This window comes from Schistosoma haematobium, chromosome ZW (genome assembly GCF_000699445.3).
Source record: "Schistosoma haematobium chromosome ZW, whole genome shotgun sequence".
NCBI classification, from domain to species: domain Eukaryota; kingdom Metazoa; phylum Platyhelminthes; class Trematoda; order Strigeidida; family Schistosomatidae; genus Schistosoma; species Schistosoma haematobium.
In genome coordinates, this window is record NC_067195.1 from 34,498,869 (window position 1) to 34,517,146 (window position 18,278).

At 30.9% G+C, this 18,278-nt stretch overlaps 1 protein-coding gene across 2 annotated transcripts in view; it reads left to right on the forward strand.

Moving 5' to 3' along the window:
- The window catches only part of MS3_00003376 (uncharacterized protein), an 87,199-nt gene that overhangs the window by 61,178 nt on the left and 7,743 nt on the right, over positions 1-18,278 (forward strand). The window contains exons 20-28 of one of the 2 annotated variants that reach the window (XM_051211145.1): positions 496-867; positions 1,896-2,184; positions 3,926-4,176; positions 8,147-9,374; positions 11,426-11,704; positions 12,114-12,429; positions 13,861-14,075; positions 14,398-14,671; positions 15,917-16,087. In XM_051211145.1, coding sequence (XP_051071182.1) covers positions 496-867; positions 1,896-2,184; positions 3,926-4,176; positions 8,147-8,374 — 1,140 coding nt within the window. In that variant the 3' untranslated portion in view covers positions 8,375-9,374; positions 11,426-11,704; positions 12,114-12,429; ... (1 more) ...; positions 14,398-14,671; positions 15,917-16,087. Of the gene's footprint in view, positions 1-155; positions 2,185-3,491; positions 5,262-8,146; positions 9,375-11,425; positions 11,705-12,113; positions 12,430-13,860; positions 14,076-14,397; positions 14,672-15,916; positions 16,088-18,278 lie in introns of those variants that run through there. The other variant, XM_051211147.1, reaches the window with a different exon arrangement.

An 18,278-nucleotide genomic window follows, 5' to 3' on the forward strand; every position in this document is an offset into this window, starting at 1 on the left:
ATTTAGGATTGTCAAACAAAATAGAATAAAATGGTTAATGTGATGGGGATCTTTAAACGGATATATATATATATATATATATATATATATATATATATATATATATATATATATATATATATATATATATATATATATATATATGGAAGTTATTAGTTAAAAGGTTAGAATAATTGATCTAGAAGTTGAAACGACGTTCTTGTACTATAATCTATAATCAAGAATTCGAAGTCAATAAGCCTTTTTATAATACTAAACAATGATAAGAAATTGAAGGATCTGTATAGACATTACGCAGCCACAAAATTATGTACCGTTTTAAAAATAAACTCGTTTATAGAGAATCTTAAGTTGAATAAATTCTAAATTTGTACACCAATTTGGCTATATGCACGATAACTGACTGGTAGGACAACTTGATGCTTATTTCAACAAGAATACTTTCATTTTTCAACCGATTAAACCCAAACTTTTGTTCTCTATTTCTGAATACAGCATAGAAAGCCTTGTTTAACTGCAAAATCTCAGCTGCTTGACCTGAGTCGTTTAATGATTAAAACGGAACCAGATGAAGTGCATTATGGTTCATTAAGACAAAGTGATTCAGTGAAAGATTTCCGTGAAAATCCAACAACATTGTCATTTGCCGATCTCTTGCCAGCTGATCGTCGTTTAGATATAATAATATTACGCACTGCTCATAAATTAATAGATACTCCAGAAAATGTGGAACTCAGTCCTTCTGAATCAGTAGTATATGTGACCGAATCAATTAGTAATTCGGATCGCACAGTTGGCACTACACTAAGTTATGCCATTTCAACCAGTTTTGCTGAAAAAGGATTACCGCGTAATAGACGGATTATAGTAAGTCGTTGTAATGGTATAAATCATTAATATAAATTGAATTTATTATATAATTGTTTTGGATAAAAGTGAAGGTTGTGTCAATGTAACTGGTGGAACATCTGTGTTAAGGATATCTACCAAAAGAAACTTTACCAATTTATCAGCCTTTCTGTATCAACACACAGTTACAGAATAAGTTATTTACATTTTCAGAAAATAATCTATTGTAAAAAAGCACAAGCACAGTCAAGTATTAACTTAGTTACATTTTAAAGTTATAGTGGAAGACCATACCAACGTTTATTCAGAATTTTACACAATTATGTTTCATACACGCCTCCTAATCCGTGCTTACTACGAGGTTGACTATAATATTATTACTTTCACCTTTTGGTACACATCATATCAATCTCCATTCTCTTGGTAGATCAACAGTTTGAGCATATTAGTAAGAAATATCTGGTTGTTTATAACCAACAATTGATGCTAATTATAAAAAAATGTACTGGTATTCAGATTTATGAGTATATCACATGGCGTATGGTAAAGAAAAATTGGCGATGAGGATATCTGATAAATAAAGTTTAAACGATATCAAATAAATGAATGAGCGATCGACAGCAAAGTCAAAACCCTTGAAAAAGTCCACGATAGAAAATACGAACTATCACTCATAAAATTAGTCATGTTTGATCATTTGGGTACTGAACCAAATGTCCACCATTTTAGTGGAAAGTATCTCGAAAAACTACTGGTCAAGCTCCTTCACCAATCTCACGGGACTTGTGCTTATGAGTGAATATATTCCCATCTTGTATATATGTTAATATGGAATGTTGCAGACGCTGTATAATTTGAAAGTAGTGCTAATTATACCCAATTGCTAAGTTTTCACTAAATTGGATTTCACAATATTTAAGTGACGTCATATTTTTTTCAACAAATGAATCTAGAAATTTAAAACAGTTAGCCCGTTTGACGAATTTGGATAACGCGATAATTCTAATAACCTTTGTCTTTTCATCGCATCATCCAAATGAATCTAGGTAAATGTTAGTGGCAGTGCAGGTCAGAGTTTAGGAGCTTTCCTTGCTCACGGCGTTCATATTCGCCTGGAAGGCGATGGAAATGATTATGTCGGGAAAGGTTTATCAGGTGGAAAGATTACAATCGTTCCACCCAAAGAGTTATTAAAAGAAGGATTTAAATCAGAAGATAATTTAATTGTCGGTAATGTTTGCTTATATGGTGCCATAGAAGGATGTCTCTTTATAAGGGGACAAGCAGCTGAACGATTCTGCGTACGCAATTCCGGAGCTACTGTTGTTGTTGAGGGTAGGTTCACCAATTATTTAATCATTCAAGAACTGATTTTAAAAGAGGTTTCCAAGATGTTAATTTTTGCTGATAGTTCTGTTTATGATTTCTAACTCTTAGAGCTCTGAGTTTCAGTGTAAATTAAAACACCAAAGATTCCCAAGTAAACTAAAACGAAATGTAATTTGAAAATACTAGCTCCTAACTTTTATTTGGAGTTTTACTCACGTCAATTCCTAACATTATATTTTTTAAAAAACCTTTCTAACTTTCTCGAAAACACAAGTTTCAGTCATTTTCCATTGATTCAAGTACATTTCAGCTGTTTTTACAATATGCTGACGTATTTCATAATTTTTATACAGGTAGCTAAAGCGTATATAATTCGAAAATTAAGAGCGGGAACATAGCCACAGAGTATGGCAGATGGTAAAACAGTATAGGATGTCTACTCAATCCACTTTAAAATACTTGAAGATCATGGGAAGTTGTTGCCACTGGATATTGGTACGCACATAGAAAACTGATATAACGGTAAAATAAAATTATTTTCTGTCTGCCACGATATACTAATATAATACGACGATACTACTGGCTATCGAAATTTTACTACCACTAGGCTAGGTAGTCGATCTATACGCTATACACAAACTGGATCATATTACATCAGGCACACGATTCACTACCAAAAATAAGGGACCAGCATATAAATTGGACAATACTTTGTCCAATACAGTTACAAGTGGAAAATTACATATTAAGTAGACAGTCTGTCTTCCCATGCTCCAGTGATCAATCACGTCTTACGTTTACTAGCCATACATCAGTAGATAATATCCTTTTGTGAACATTTGACTTACACTTGAACTTACATCTCTTTAATCTTAGTGGTTTGTCATGTGTGACCATATCTTTGATACTATAAATGACTGCATAATAACTAATTGTATCCCTTCATATTCAGCAGTGACTCTACGGGTTTCTAGCCTGTAATGTTGTTACCTCTCTAGATTACCCTCCATAGTCACTTTACCTTGTGTCTTTCGCCGTTTCGCTTTCAAAATTAAAAGTGATCATGATGTAGCTAAAGTGGGACAACGAATAAACGGTAAACCATAGAACTACAAGGCTACTGAGATGCCTGATCTCTGAAAACTTCCACGTGTGTGTCAGACAATGAAAACTAAGATGAGTTTTGTCCTTTGACAAAAGATGAGAAGTATTTTGATGGGCGTAAAGTTAATGTACTTCAAATCTAACAAAGTGAAGATCTTTTAACTTGGTTCTCTTCTAAATTGGACAAATTTTATCAACTTCTATCCTAGGTGTGAAAATTTTTTTGTTATATTGAGAAATTTGTTACTCCTAATGACCTCATCTCACTGAAGTTTCTTTCACAATCAATTTACTATTGGATATGCAGTTACTGGTGCCTGTCAAGAGGTTTTATTTCTATTGCTGGAGAAAAAGGGATTCTTCACTGCTTGGGACTCCGCCAGTGGTATCATCCAAACTTTTAAAGTAGCCCTAAGAGAAACGCATTTTTACACTGGTAATTATCCATCCACCATTTGTCACTTACTGACCTGCTTACTGTTTAGACTACATATATTTAGATGAAGAATTCCTATAAACAGCTTGTGCGTTAGCGATATATTCTAACAATTTAGAATTGGTATTCAATAGAGGCAAGTATTATTATTATGTAATTAGTCATTTGATTAACATTAACTTGCTAAAAACATTTTTGGTCGTGCAGGTGTTGGTGATCATGGTTGTGAATATATGACTGGAGGCCGTGCTGTTATACTTGGACGTACTGGACGTAATTTTGCTGCTGGTATGTCAGGTGGTCTAGCCTTTGTTTATGACCCACTTGGGTTGAACGGAGATTTTGTAAAAAAGTGCAATATGGAACTAATCGATTTGGAGTTGATGAATTCACAGAATACATACAGTGGTTGGCTTAAAGAAATACTGGTTGAATTTGTAAAAGAAACCGATTCACAAGTAAAACTTCTACATGTATTTTTTTAAACAAGATTACTGCACGTATAATGTGAACTGTTTATGTCTAATTGCTGTTTTTTTAGGTACCACACAAAAGATAATTAAGTTGATAACTTAGAATGTTTAGAATAGATAATACAATGATATGAAATGACACACAGCCCCTCATTTTTTCGTGAATTACCTCGTATACTGACATGTTTATATCTTTTGGTACTTACTTCAGAACTTCAACATATTTAATTCATGACTCAAGAAAGATTTATGACGAGAATTTTTAATATTCTAAAGAATAAAGTACCAATAGTACACCTTTGTTGACTTCTTATAGGAAAGTAAGGACTGTACTAATATTATCATTTACATGAAACATAACTAGAAAAATAAACTTTGATTCGTAGGAACGATTTAATATGTTTAAAAAGGCTCTTAAATGATCAGAGATGCTTAAATCCACCTGTGACAGTCATCATGATATTTTAACAGCTAAGTCAAGGTGATATTGTCCATGAAGTGAACAAGATAGATTAATTGTTTCATTTTGTTTGAAAACACATTGAAGCTCCAAACGTTTGAAACACTTATTGTCATTGATAAGTTACTTGGACTCGACAAAAATGAATGATATGATAACTCTAGAGATTAGGCACAAGATATTAGATTCACGTGAATTTCTGTCCATTAACTAGAGTGAAATAATTGAAAAAGAGGCAAATATATGTTTGTTCATCGTTTGACAAACACGTCTCCTGCCTAGGTATATATATATATATATATATCTTGGATGCAGTTAAGTTCCGTGTATATTTCCAAAAATTTATTAGTTTTTATAATCGGTTATGTTTCAGAAATGGAAAGCACGTGTTTCTTTACGTAGCAAATAACTTGGTTTGAACTAGTTAATATTTACTCTAATCGAAATAGCTTTTAATTTCAACGCTTAATACATATTTTCTCATAATAAAAAAAGTATACTGGGACAACGTTTATTGGCCCTATATCTGACTCCAGTTAAATCGTATGCTTATTATTATTATTATTATTATTATTATTATTATTATTATTATTATTATTATTATTATTATTATTATTATTATTATTATTATTATTATTATTATTATTATTATTATTATTATTATTATTATTATTATTATTATTATTATTATTATTATTATTATTATTATTATTATTATTATTATTATTATTATTATTATTATTATTATTATTATTATTATTATTATTATTATTATTATTATTATTATTATTATTATTATTATTATTATTATTATTATTATTATTATTATTATTATTATTATTATTATTATTATTATTATTATTATTATTATTATTATTATTATTATTATTATTATTATTATTATTATTATTATTATTATTATTATTATTATTATTATTATTATTATTATTATTATTATTATTATTATTATTATTATTATTATTATTATTATTATTATTATTATTATTATTATTATTATTATTATTATTATTATTATTATTATTATTATTATTATTATTATTATTATTATTATTATTATTATTATTATTATTATTATTATTATTATTATTATTATTATTATTATTATTATTATTATTATTATTATTATTATTATTATTATTATTATTATTATTATTATTATTATTATTATTATTATTATTATTATTATTATTATTATTATTATTATTATTATTATTATTATTATTATTATTATTATTATTATTATTATTATTATTATTATTATTATTATTATTATTATTATTATTATTATTATTATTATTATTATTATTATTATTATTATTATTATTATTATTATTATTATTATTATTATTATTATTATTATTATTATTATTATTATTATTATTATTATTATTATTATTATTATTATTATTATTATTATTATTATTATTATTATTATTATCGAAATATGCATGCCACCAACCCTCGTGTATTTTTATCGACTTAACTCGCGTTGAAGAATAACGGAATAAAATAAGCCTAATACGAGAATGAATTTTGAATACGTATATTTCCTACACTCATTAATCCGAACAGACAATTAGAGAAACGAAGTTAAGGAAGCGAAACTAAACAAGGCGACGCGAAGCAGAGATGGCGAGTGAGTCAACTCGTTTTGATCAAGTGTGACTCAATATTGATATTCAGACAAAAATAAGTTACAGACAGGTAATGAATAAGGTGAGTAATTAACTCACATGAGATCATATAAATACAGAGTTAATAAACGAATAAGTGGCAAGGTCAAAATATGACTTGAGAAGAATGAATAGATTGGTCTGTCCTGAAGCTAGAATAGCCTATGTGGGCTTGATATAGTACCAGCCCCCACAAACTGACTAATTTAAAGATTACTGTCCCAATTGACATTACTGCCTTCCTTTACGAAACATGACGCAGCAGAAAACAATTGTCAATTATCACTTACTGTATTTCGAACGATTCTGATTGCTTTAATCTCCTATGAATTTGAATGACAAAGGTATCAGTTACATGCTGAATGATCATATAATTTTCTCAGTGATATTACAGTAGAAACTAAATTTTCATTTGTAAATTGCTTTGAATGTATTTTATGTGATATAACTTTCTAAATTCGTATAAATGTTTTTACTATCCACTGAATATCAACACGATTGTCAGTCAAATAACATAAAACACTTCGTAATGTGCTATTTTCAAAGTTCACTAGTCACGACTGTATTTAAACTTTTCAGTTTTACATCAAGCGCCTAAGTATATCATATGTCTAAAATTTCCATTCATTCGATCTAAAACCTAGCGTACTTGCTAAATAATAATGAGAAAACTTTAAAAAAAACAATCTACCTAATGACGAATAATCGTATATGGAAATTTTCAATTACAGATGGTGGACCATTAATTGTTCAATAATGTTTGTATTTAGCATACATAACAAAACTTGTTTTCACAGATTTTATGTCTTAGTTAAGTATGAGATACTATGTAGATAAAGTAGGTGACTAGACAAAATGAATCAATCTTCAGAGGTTAACGAAATGGATTGTGCTTTATGCTTATTTGTTAGCTAAATTACTGTCTAGATTACTTTTGGTTGGATCAAAAAGATAATGAAAAAGGATGGAAAATCGGATCAAAATTTCATATGTTAAGAATTTAACAACATCGGTCTGAAGAACAGAACCGTTAACTGTAGACCTGTAATTCATTTTCATCTTAATTTCATTATTTACAATTCGATTATTAATACGCTGCGAATTACCCTCGTATGTTGCTGACATATATCTCCTGTTAGTCTTGTAGAAGCATTTCTAGAAATAATGGTTAACTTGAGTGATGTTAGAAGGTAGTATGGCACATTTGATTGGGTTTCACTGACACTAAAAATATGATGTGGACATTTTTCTTTCCAAAGTCTTGTGTTAATTGAGTTCGAACACAGAATTTTACACCAATGTATTTAAATTTTAAGCGGACCTAAAGTGCTTGTTAATGAACCGTCAGTTCCCATTTCCAACTCCACTTACATAAATAACAATCTTATCTTTTGAATGTAAAAATAGATAACGATAAAATATCTGCTATGATACATATAAGGCATACCTTTTTGTTATCAATAAACTAATGATTAAAAAGTGTCATTTATACCCAATAATTCAGCATTAAAAATTTCGCTTTATTCTTATTTATATGCTAATTGTTTCAGATTAGATGTTTGAACCATCAGATCTGAGTGCTGTTTGGTAAAGTTATTTTTGAATTCATTAATTCACTTTCATATTTCTCATTTCACTAATCCGTCAAGCTAATTATATTAAGTACCAACATGAATATAAGCATCACTACTGATCTTTTCTTGCTATAGAGCGTCAGAAGGTTTACTTTAGAATCTTAGCATCGGTTATCAATTGTTGCAGTATATGAAGTTCTAGTGTTCTTTTTGTTATACATTTATAGGTCGGAGCAGATATTTTGGCAGACTGGAATAAATCCATCAATCATTTTGTACTTGTATTTCCACGTGATTATAGAAATGCATTGGCCAAACTTAAAACTTCCACAACTGTTACTGATCCCAAGGTGCAAAAAACTAGTCCTATTGTTGATAGTAACAAAGTCAGTGGTCATGGAGTAAAAACACCTTTCACTTATAATTTTTTTCTATGTAGAGTTTGGCATATTTAGATAATATTAACTTGAAAAGTCATCATAACCGCTAAGTGTCTCAAGTTTTGTGTTGTTGTAAAAAGTAATTGAATGTTAGATAAATATAAGATTCAGTCTTAGATATAAATAGCTTCCATGCATTATTTCTTATTACTATGATGCAATAATCTAAAAACAATTAATTACAAGTGCATCATGATAGCAAGTTTTGTCATACGTGTTTCTAACTAACAATCATAAACTTCAAGATTTCTGAAGATCCGTGACCCCGTTTTAAATTTGTCATGTTGGTCTTACTGTAGAGATAAAATCAAGATAAATATATTGAATCATACTCTTAAATAGCTTATATTTTGTACACACATTGGATTAATTATTCTTAAGAGAATGCAAGTTCTGGTTGTTTTATTCTCCTGTCGAACAAGGGTGATGACTGGAACAATCAAAACGACTGAGTTAAGAAATAAGGATTTGTAAGTTCTCTTTTCGAAATATGATTCAGTTATTAAATTTTTGATTAATAATTAATGTAAGTAATTTGATGATTTTGTAACTGACACCTTTAGATCAAATTCTGGTGTATGAAATTTTGTGTAAGTTATTACAAATTGTAAATTTATGTGTTACATTTCAGTATTACTAGTTATTTATATCCACTTTGTGTATATCTTAAGTACATGAGAATTGTGCTGCTTTCTCTAGCTCACTAATTTCTTCCATTTTCTGTCGTAATTACCAGAAACAAACTAAAGATATTGAAGATGTAATTGGTGATGAGCCAGCAGAGAAACTGGATAAAGTGCGCGGCTTCGTCAAATATGCCAGACAGAAGCAAAATTATCGTCCAGTTGAAGAACGTCTGAAAGACTGGGAAGAAGTCTACGCTCTAAAACAAATACGCGAAGGTTTAGTCAAACAGGCTGCTCGCTGTATGGATTGTGGCGTGCCATTTTGTCAATCATATGTTGGGTGTCCTCTTGGCAATCTTATTCCAAACTGGAATGATTTAGTATTTAAGGTTTGTTAAATAGCCTATAAATAAATTTATCTCTATACTTGATAATAGAATCATCATTCAGATAATTTCTCTACCTTTAATATCATTGAACAAACACATCATAAATATCCTGTTCTTGAGTCATACTAGTTTCATGTAAAGAGCTTTAGGCCATACAAGGGCTTGACATTAGAAATGAAAATGTTTCATGTAAAATTTACAACACTTCACATTTTATGTAAACCAGTGCACCAACAATGTGACGCTTTAGTGAAATTCATCGGCATCGGAAACAGTTACCCTATCAGTTTGACTAGTGTATTGTCTAAAATATTATTCTCAATAATAATCCAATGCCTAACTAGGGCTCGTGAAGGGCGAACCCAAGAAAGCCAGACAGGTTTTAGACCCAGATGTGAATGCTTAGACCGAATTCTCCCCCCTCGTCAGGTTCTGTCACGTAGACATGCCTTACAATATTGGACTGCGATTGTATTCCCTGGCCTCAAGGTCACGTTTTACTTGGGTGATCAAGAGGTTCTGTAGCAGTCCCTTCTATTAGGAGGCGTACCAAAGAAAGATATCAACCTTGTACTAGCTTTCTACCAGAAAAATAATGATCGAGTCAAAGTTCATGGAGAACTGTCATTGGAGTTGTCAACCTCAACAGGGTTGTACACTTTCTCTATTTTCATTTAACTTTACCAAAAACATCCTTTCAGAAACACTATCGTCTGACTTTTTATGGGTTGAACTTCTACCAGGAGATTTACTTGCTGACTTGAAATACACAGATGACATAATCATGTTTGGTCAAAACGCTTATAAAATATAGTCTCCTGAACTGGGAACTAGAACCGCTGCCTATATATGCCAGGTTCTATGTTGTACAAAGCTGATTGATCCTAATTTTCATTATTTCAGCTCCGTTACTTAAATAAAAACTGATCTTAATGATATAACTGTAGACTTCTAATAAGACTGGACCCTATCTCACTGACGAAACAAATTTTTCATGCACATATTTCTTATCTCTTGTTGAAAATCTTCAGTTCTATATGTTTCAGTTATTTGTATAGATCAACTGTGAGATACTTTCTGATAAGTCTTGCTAACTGAACACTATATTCGTTTCCTAAGGTATTCTCGTAACCTCCAATCTAGAATTACGCAGCGACCTGAACAAGAGAGAAAAGGTGCAAAGTATGCGAGAAGCACTTTATTCCAAAGGTTCGTTCTAGTACAGAAAATATAGGGTTTTTATAATATTCTAGATGTCCTTGGGTTTCCCGAAAATTCTGGAATGCTAGTAAACATAAGAGCAGTGTAGTAATAAGCTAATCAGAAACTCTACATGTGACTTCACTTTCTTGATTTTCTGGCTAAACTTCTAGTGAATACTGATTGGATCAAATGCTTCTTAGTGTTTCCTGAGTCTTTCTTGTCTTGTGTGAAAAGTTTTCTGGATCACCACAACACTTTCTTTGTTTGCTGCTTTAGAAATTATCCACACTGGTGTGTACAGCTTACACTTCATTTTATCGCAAATGTCTAAAGTGACTGGTCGCACAACTTCCAATAGAGGTACATACGGTAAACATCATTCATGAATATCTCGTGTTTTTTCTGAAGATGAGGATTTAAACGCATATTGAAGCTAGTGAAAATTAGGAATCGTACAATAACTGGGTACTTGAGGATTCTATTACAAGTCCTTATCCAGAAGGCTTGTGATTAATAATATTATAGGTATATGGATTCGGCTTTGAGCTACACCTAAGGTATCTTGGTTAGTTTTAATCCCAACTTTCTAAAAGGGAGGAAGATGCGTATTTCAAACCTAAAATCATATGGTTGAGAGTTGAATCCTCTAATAAACGAACAGGGGTGTGAGTTTAAAAAACATAAATATTTCTGAGTTTAGTTTGTAGGGTTTTAATCAGTTTATTGGTTTCAAGTCATGTTGTTCTTTCATTTGATTAATGTTTTTAAAAACGATTTTCATTTTTTTGGTTTCATAAATTTAGTTGAGTTAAAATAAACGTTTCTTCTTACGATTTTTCTCTATACAGGGTGATTGGCACGCTGCTCATATTGCTTTAGCACAAACCAATAACTTCCCTGAGTTCACAGGTCGTGTATGCCCAGCACCTTGTGAAGGTGCTTGTGTACTTGGTATAAACTCTGATCCAGTGACTATAAAGCATATCGAAGGTACCATTGCAGACAAAGCCTGGGAAAATGGCTGGTTACATCCTATTCCTGATGAGAATCGTATGCCAACTGGTAAACATATTGCAATTATTGGTAGTGGTCCGTCCGGTTTAGCTTGTGCAGATCAACTAAATAAGGTAAATACATGTGAAAAGCAATAATTATTTCCTAGTTCAAAAAAGTTTGATTTAATTTTAAGCTGTGTATTCGTTGAGTCTTTTTCCACTGAACATAGTTTATGTTAAATGCTCAAACACATTTACTGGGGAAACTTAAAGACGGAACTCATAAATGTAAACATTTTGTAACAACAAATTTATAGAAGTAAGCGTGACGCCAGATGTCAATTTGAAATAATATAACGAAGTAGTACCAATCCCAATAAGTCTAGAACTTCTTCAAGATACAATCAAGAGCGCGAATTCGAAATATACAGTATGAAATTGTTTTGTATTATTATGATAGGTTTAAACACAGCATAAAATAGTCAACTGCACAGTAAATAGGCTATTCATCATGGTAACAATTAATTTTCTGCTTTTACAGGTTGGACACGATGTACTAGTAATCGAACGAAGAAACTTACCTGGTGGTTTGCTACGATATGGAATTCCAACTATGAAACTTTCCCGTGAAGTTCTAGATCGCCGGTTAAATCTAATGAAAGCTAATGGCGTTAAGTTCGAGCTAAATACACGGGTCGGTAATGATGGCCAACCTTCAGAACCCAGAGATTTAAATTCCGTTTGTCGCGATCCAGCAGATAGTGAAAATATTTGGTCAGCTAGAAAACTACTGGATGAATTTGATGCAATAGTTTTATGTTTGGGTGCCACTTGGCCTCGGGATTTGAATATTCCAGGTAATCATTTTGTAAATTACTGTGAATAAGATTATAATTTTACCATTCAGTTTCTTTAAAGCTGACAACAAATTAATCAGGTTGTTAAAGGTACATAAGTCACCTTTAGAATCCTTGATTGAATGTCGACAGTAATAATATTTCCCTGACGAGTTAGGATAATCGATATCTAACTTCAATTTTGAACTATTTCCGAAAAATCCATCTTACTCAACTATGACATATGGGTAAGTTTGAAAGAATAAGAGGAAACTATTTTAATGACGAGTCTTGGATTGCATTATCAATCAAGCAAAATCTGTAGAAAAATTTTTTTCATCAATTTAATATAATGACAGTTACTCAGTATCAACAGTTTAGTAGAGTTGAACAGTGTCGAACAATTGGCCACTACGAGATCTGAATATGCGAGTTGAATCACTAATCACATTGATGAAATACATTATAGTGATTGTTCAAATCTCCATTAAGTTACAATGGAGAATTATTTTTACATGATTTATAATTTCTGCTTTATTAAAGGTGACAAAGTGTTTATTTAGTTGATAGAATCTAATATTTTTTTATCCTCGACCATCATAAACTTAATAGCTGTCTTGGATATCTAACGTGAAAACGATGGAACATTTGATCAAGTCTATAATAAATCAAAATCGGATTTTATTTCTGAAATTACTTTAATAAGAATGAGTTCAGTCGATTAAATAAGCTGTTTGTATTAACATTAAAATTACTGACATGAATGGTATAAATACTGATTTTCAAGAATAAAGAAGTTATTTAATGACTAGAAATATCGATAATGTAATAAGAAGACGAAGATTATCAGAGCTATGTGATATATTAGCACAATACATTTCGAACAATCTGATCACACATATACTTGTTAAGAACATTTATATATAAAACATAAAAGGTCAACTAGACTGGAAACGGAAGGTGAGAGGAGACAAGGATAATAATAATGTGAACACAATTTGAAACCTAATCACTCTGAATAATAAGCCAATATTACCAGAGTAGGTTTAAGGTGGAATATACCTGCTTCAAGTAATGAAGTGATTTTCGAGCATTTAACAAAATATTATTCGAAGAGTTATAATTTGGTTGTTTAAACATATTCATTTACTTTAGTCACAGGTTCCGAACACCTATTACCATTTTGAAGAGGGAAATCAGGTAGTAGTCTACTTTTTAAAACAGTATGGTTGGAAATCTAGTGATATGAACTCTTATTTGGACACTGGGGTTATAATATGTTTGAAAAAATCAGAATTCAGAGTAATCACTAACTTTTTTCAAATTGCATATGATCTTTACAATTAGATATTCACCGATATTGTTATAAACTGAAGTTTTTTCTGAGAATATGTTACTATCATGATCTTACAATAATATTTTTTTATTTTTCAAACAATTTCTATTTTGAAGGTCGTCAACTTCAAGGTATTCATTTTGCTATGAGTTTCCTTGAACGCTGGCAACGTTATCAACACAAGAATAAGATAAAGCATACATATTTTGATCTTCAAAATGATAATAATTTTGATTGTGATTCTGTGGCTGCATTAGCCAAAGGTAAACGTGTAGTTATACTCGGTGGGGGTGACACAGGTGTTGATTGTATTGCTACATCTGTACGCCAAGTAAGTCAAATTTTTATATTAAGAGAGTTATATTTTAGTACTCAGTAACTTTAAAATAAGCATAGATATCCACAAAAGTACTGGATGATATGAACTTTCACTTGGAAATTAATTTTTTTTTAAATTCAGCGAAATGCAAATTATTTACATCATGGGATGCTGATGTACTGTTTTGATAATCCTTAGAATATAACCGTATTGATTTGTTTTAAAGTCGAAATTATAAGTGTATTAAGCACTCTTAGCTCGAACGATAACTTGTTAACCAAATAATGCATTTCTTATTTTCTTATAAGTCTTATGTTAAATATTTATTCCCCAGGGAGCTGAAAATATTCGTGTGTTTGAGATTCTCCCACCACCACCAATTAATCGTGATATTAATGAAAATCCATGGCCTGAATGGCCTCGCATATGGAGAGTAGATTATGGGCACTCAGAAGTTGCTGTTCGTATAAACGGGGACCCAAGACAATTTAATACAATAACTAAAGAATTTCTAGACAACGGGAAAGGATCAGTAGGCGGGATACGTACTACTAAAGTTGCATGGACCAAATCAAGTACCGGGAAGTGGTTAATGAATGAAGTACCAAGTAAATTTCATAGTTTGTTTTACAATATCACTGTCAGATAATTATTGAAGTCATAACTATCTATTTTGTTTAATTCGAAGAACATACGTACTTTATCTCCCAGAAATGGTACATACTCAGGTATCAGTGAAACGTTTCCTAACAGAGAAATTAGATCTTAGTATACATCTTCATGGTTAATTGATTATTTTGCACTATGTTTTAGAAAATTCACATTGATTTTTGCATCTTTAGAAACAATTTCACAGTTCAAAATTTACTATTCGTCGAAATTCGTCTACATTACTACATGATTGTGCATCAACTAAAACTAGATTAAAACGTAATAATTTGAACTTGAACGTATTAAGTAAAACTGAATGAAGTACACTACGTACAACATGATATATTTTAATTAAGCAGTTAACTTTTCATATAATTCAGAACTTAAATATAATAGTGTAAGTAGTGAATTCACTTAAAAATGTGAATTTTCAATAATATAGTCTCGCGCACGAGACTGACAGGTCCTGGGTTTCGAATTTCGCGAGGCAGGATCGTGGATGCTCACTGCTGAGAAGTCTCACAGTGGGACGAAACAGCCGTCCAGTGCTTTCAGCTTTTCCATGGTGGTCTAGCTTCAATTGACTCATGATCTTAACTATGAAAGATAAAGATTTGTCAAAGAACACATTCTTTGCTTGAATGATCCATTACTATGTTGAATAACTTGTTATGTTAGCTTTGAATTAACCAAAAGACATTTTCACTGGTTCAGATTTTTTTAATTGTTAGATAACACTTGTTTGATGAATTAGATTTGGAACTTAGTGCACTTTACAAATAACCGATCTGAAACACCAAAGTCAAGTGCATGATTTATGTATTAAAAATTTCAAAAGGCATTGAAGTATTTTTTTTAAAGAGGAACAGTGATGCGTTTATTACTTACTTACTTACGCCTGTTACTCCTCGTGAAGGAGCATAGGCCGCTCACCAGCATTCTCCATCCAACCCTGTCCTGGGCAATCCTGATGCGTTTATACCTCCAGTAATATCAGTGGTCACTTTGATTTTTGTCAATATATTATCTTTAATTCCGAAGACTAATTTATGGCAAGTTGTTGATTTATTGATATGAATAGTGTTCTTAAATAGTATGTTTATCTATCAAGTTATAGTATTATCATGGAAATATTCCAGCTCAACCAATGAACTAGACTTTGAAAAATGTAACTTCTCTCTTTTAATCTTTTTTTCCATAAGATTCTGAAGAAACATTCGAATGTGATTTGGTCTTACTGGCTATGGGCTTTATGGGACCTGAAACTACATTAATCAAGGAATTTGAACTAGGTTTAACTAGTCAGTCAGTAATTCAAGTTCTACCCGATAAACCATACACCACACGCATTCCTAAGGTTTATGCTGCTGGAGGTAAGTGAGATCTCCTTAATTACATTCAGACGTCCAACGTTTTACTTGTATTCAAACTAAAATTTAATAGTCATATATTATTAGTAACATCATTTATAATCACAAAAGATCCTTATAGTTTAAAAATAATACGTTTTCTTAAGAGTTCCAGTATTTCTAAGCCTATTCTAGTTATTTTGTGCTATAGAAAAATAACCTTTACGTGATCTATTATCTTCACTTTTCTAGAATCCAAATCATACCTGATAAGCCAGAATATTCAACTTTGTACTTAATTTAATTCTTCAGCTTCAACAGACATTTCATCATTTCAAAGTTTATTTGTGAACTGATTGACAAACTACGAACTTGTATTCACGTACCAATACAGTTTAAAGAAGTGCCAACCTTAGAATTTTACAGTTAGACACACTTTCGAAGTAAAGTTACACTAATATAACTTATAGGAAAAATACAGTAATATAAAATGAACACATTGGTGATAAACATTCAGTTTAAGAACTATTTATGTTCACCCTTATACTATTAAGTGATACTCAGTAGCTAGTTTTCAATTGCTTGGTTTAAATTAATGAAGTATGACAGTTCATTCAGTCCACTACTGTTACTACTTAGAAACTTGTACTGGTTATGATAAAATAATGAGTTATTTAAGCATTTTGACGAAATCTTCTGATATTTCGTACCATTCACCTTTTCAAAGGGCTTCGGAAATATTTGATTCTCGTTTAGATGTCACCTGTTTATTTACCTGCATGGTTAAGAAGGATTTGCACTAAAAAATAAGTGATACTTTACAAATTGGGCGTCATTACGATAACTTCCAGGTGCGTAGATTGCTCAGAAGGCACTGCTAGGTTGAGAAGTGAGTTTAAATACAAGAGAGTCAAGCAAACTGTTGGTTATGTTACACAACCCAAGCAACGTTTGATATATGATGCAATTTGAAGAATATTTCAATGAATTTGTATAAAACATGAAACAGATTATTGTTATACAGTCTAAGGAACTTGATTTAAGTTGTGTACAAAAAAAGCTGAGGGCGCGAACTTTTATCGACTAATTAATCATTTTGGTAAGCAACATATGACTCCTCTAAATCCCCATATATGTTTATTCACTAATAAGTCAAAAACACTTACTTCTGCATTGACCCATTCCCTTTACACTCAACTGCTCTTATTTTGGCAGTTTCCCTTTTTGAGATAAAAACGAGTGATAATTTCTGCCATTGTCATACTGTTATTATACAGAAAAGTTGCAAATACTACTCAAAAAGAACGAAGTAAATAAATAAAACAAAACATCATTCTATTTAAGCAGTATCCGAATATTCAGCGATTAGTTTAGTTAAGTTCTATTGTATCCACATGACATATTAGCATATACCTTGATAGCAAACAGAAAGGAGAGATAATAAATACATCTTTTGTTATATCCCAATGAGTAGAAAAGTTGTATTTCTGGCGTTTCGTGAAACTATCAAGTCCAACGTTGACATTGATACCTATGAACTCAGAAAGGAGAGGATTAAGGTATTCAGTCTTGGATTATTAAATGAAGGTATCATTGCTATTGCATGGTTTCAGTGAAGATGTAGGAAATGGAAGTATGATTTCCTTGAAATACTTTGAGACCTATTATTTTGCAAGTGAAAAACCAATTTATTAGATAAGTAGTATAAGTGCATCTGCATAAACGACCAAATAACTCTTTAGAGCTGGTTCGAGTGTACTGCATATAATCGTGAAGTAAATTGGCTACTGATATCAGTGGATTTTTGCAACTGGTGATGAAAATGTCAGAAATTGTTGCGGTTTACATTTGCTTTATTATCTTTTAATCGTGCAGTTTTGGGAATCAGATTACTATTAGTTAATTAAATCGATTTACGAACTTAGGTTTCTTCCAAAATCATTAAACGCTACCGATTGCGATGTCGTTAACCTAATTATGTTAAACAGTTAATATCACATTGAGTTTTTTTAATTGTTATAGCCTAAGATTTAAAGATGCCTATGAAAATAAATAAAAACTATTGATGATAACGGTGCTATGGTAAAGTGACTTTTGAATCAGTTACCGGGTGGTTAGAAATTTACGAAAAGTCAACAAATACAATTGTAATCAACAAGAACACGAGTGGAGACAAAATTACAGAGCATCTCACTAAAATCTGAGAACCATAGTA